Source organism: Cariama cristata, unplaced genomic scaffold (assembly GCF_000690535.1).
Source record: "Cariama cristata isolate BGI_N322 unplaced genomic scaffold, ASM69053v1 scaffold11298, whole genome shotgun sequence".
In the NCBI taxonomy this organism is placed as follows: Eukaryota; Metazoa; Chordata; class Aves; order Cariamiformes; family Cariamidae; genus Cariama; species Cariama cristata.
The window spans coordinates 39,914-41,981 of record NW_009631692.1 but is presented as its reverse complement, the minus strand read 5'-3'; the positions used below and the strand labels follow the sequence as shown (position 1 = coordinate 41,981).

The window sequence follows — 2,068 nt, the reverse complement described above, 5'->3', positions numbered from 1 at the left end:
TCACTAATGGAAATTGTGCCATTTGTTTCAGGTGTCCTTTTGCACGTTATGGGAGATGCGCTTGGATCTGTGGTCGTGGTAGTTGCTGCTACAATCTTCCACGTACTTCCTCTGGGGAATGCTCCGTGTAATTGGCAGTGCTACATTGATCCAAGCCTGACTATAATTATGGTGTTCATCATCTTGTCTTCTGCATTCCCACTTATCAAGGAGACCTCAATTATTTTGTTGCAGATGGTTCCCAAAGGTGTTAATATGCAGCTACTGAGTAAGTAAAATTTGTTGTTGAAATGCTATTAATTTTAATGATATATTTCAATGTATATGTTATTTCTGGAATGACATGTTTGGATTATTTACTCATAATAGCTCTAAATTCTCAAGAACTGTGAGAAATAGTCACATGCCTGTGTCCTAGCAACATGACTCAAATCTCTCTGGATTAGTTAAAGCATGCATTTTGAGAATGTGGTACTCCAACAGTACATCAAAAATACCAGATCTTGAGCTGTTAATGCTTTGTGTGGGGTGTTTGTGAAAGAAACAACATTGAATTACAATATTTCCCAACCCTGCAGTGGCTTCTTCCAAAACAGCTTAGAAATTTCCATTAAGGCTGGTTAATTTTGTAGCTCTCCAGTGTTGTTCACACTGGTTAATTGTGGGGCAGCGCTGATTATTTCTGGAATTCCACCATGCTCAGGGCTAAAGAAACCAGAAGATGTGGGGTCTTGGCCAAGGAAGTGTTGCTCTAATGTTGCTCCTCCGAACAGTTGGTAAATTGCCGTTAGGGAGCCCGAGGGACGGGTGAACCCCAAAGGAAGGGTGACCTGCTTGTGTGGTCATCTGGAGGCTGAACTGAAGGCAGCTGGGAGTAGATGTATTTTGCTAAGTCCAGCTCTCTTAAAAAAGATAGGACACTGCTGCTTTCGGATAGGGCTCTTAATGAGAAAGCTAGTAATTAGCCAGTATGCCAAAGCCTCTAATATCTTTCTCTTATGTCTTCCAGCTGACAGACTAGCTCGTGTACCAGGGGTTAGCAGCCTTCATGAGGTGCATGTTTGGGAGCTTGCAGGTGGGAAGAATATTGCTACTCTTCATGTCAAGTGCCAAACCCCTACTGATTACCAAGATGCTGCTTACGAAATACGGAAGGTTTTCCATGATGCAGGGATCCATTCTGTGACCATCCAGCCCGAGTACATGGACCACAAGACCTCCCAGCTACTGTGCAGCTCACCCTGCATCTCAAAAGCCTGTGACTCTCAGCTGTGCTGCAGTCAGCGGGAGCCCCCCTTGGCTAAAACTAATGGCTACACTGAGAAAAATGATAGTTGCCTTTCTGCACTACATAAAGACAATGGTTCAAGTAAAAATGATATTGAAATCCCTATAGAGTACCCACTAGCAGAGGATAGCATTAAAAATGTGAAAAATTGTGACATGTCTGATGGCAAATCGCAGTTGAGCAGTACACGACTTTAGGCAATTCCCTCTACTCTGTGTAATGTTTCCATAGAACAAACCTATCCTGGCTGGGAAGGGGGTCATCGATGGTTATAGCTGAAGTTGGTGTGGCAAAAACATTTCTGTGCTTTAGCTGTGAACCAAAATACACCTAAGAACCACTTGTATCTGAAATAAGGATTAATATTTCCACAAAGGGTGTGCATTCATCTAAGATTTTTCTGATACAGCCTAACCCCATTCCTTACCAAACTATGTGTGAATCTCTGTTGTTAGAGTGGATGGGGTGTATGGCTATCTGCACTGATGCTTGCAGTTAACGGCCACTGGCACTGGCAATGAAACTCTGGCCCTTGCTGCTAAAGCGAGCTGTTTCCTGAAAGCCCTCTGGCCAGTCAACCATTGTACTGGGCTGAAGTACTGTATATTTATAAAGGATTTCAGTAGAGATGCTTTACTAATCCTTAAACCCCATTTTTGCATAGACAGTTCGTGTTTAACAGTAACACTTGTGCTTCTGGCCAGTGGGGTTTGTGAATGAAATTAAGAGTGTCTAAGGGGGAGGGGAAGCACTCAGGAATTTTGACTTTACATTATTTTC

At 42.8% G+C, this 2,068-nt stretch overlaps 1 protein-coding gene across 1 annotated transcript; it reads left to right on the top strand.

Annotated features, from left to right (window-relative positions):
* Nucleotides 1-6: 6 nt before the first annotated feature.
* Nucleotides 7-1,485, top strand: SLC30A10 (solute carrier family 30, member 10). Its single transcript, XM_009706075.1, has 2 exons — nucleotides 7-268; nucleotides 1,010-1,485. Exons 1-2 carry the CDS (start codon nucleotides 7-9, stop codon nucleotides 1,483-1,485), a joined length of 738 nt encoding a protein of 245 aa, XP_009704377.1.
* Nucleotides 1,486-2,068: the final 583 nt, after the last annotated feature.

What these genes read in the sequence shown, in the direction of transcription:
- SLC30A10 (XM_009706075.1), top strand. Translation starts at nt 7, where the DNA reads ATGGAAATTGTGCCATTTGTTTCAGGTGTCCTTTTGCACGTTATGGGA. An exon ending in TGTTAATATGCAGCTACTGA is followed by an intron (nt 269 to 1,009) that starts GTAAGTAAAATT and finishes TATGTCTTCCAG; the next exon opens with CTGACAGACTAGCTCGTGTA.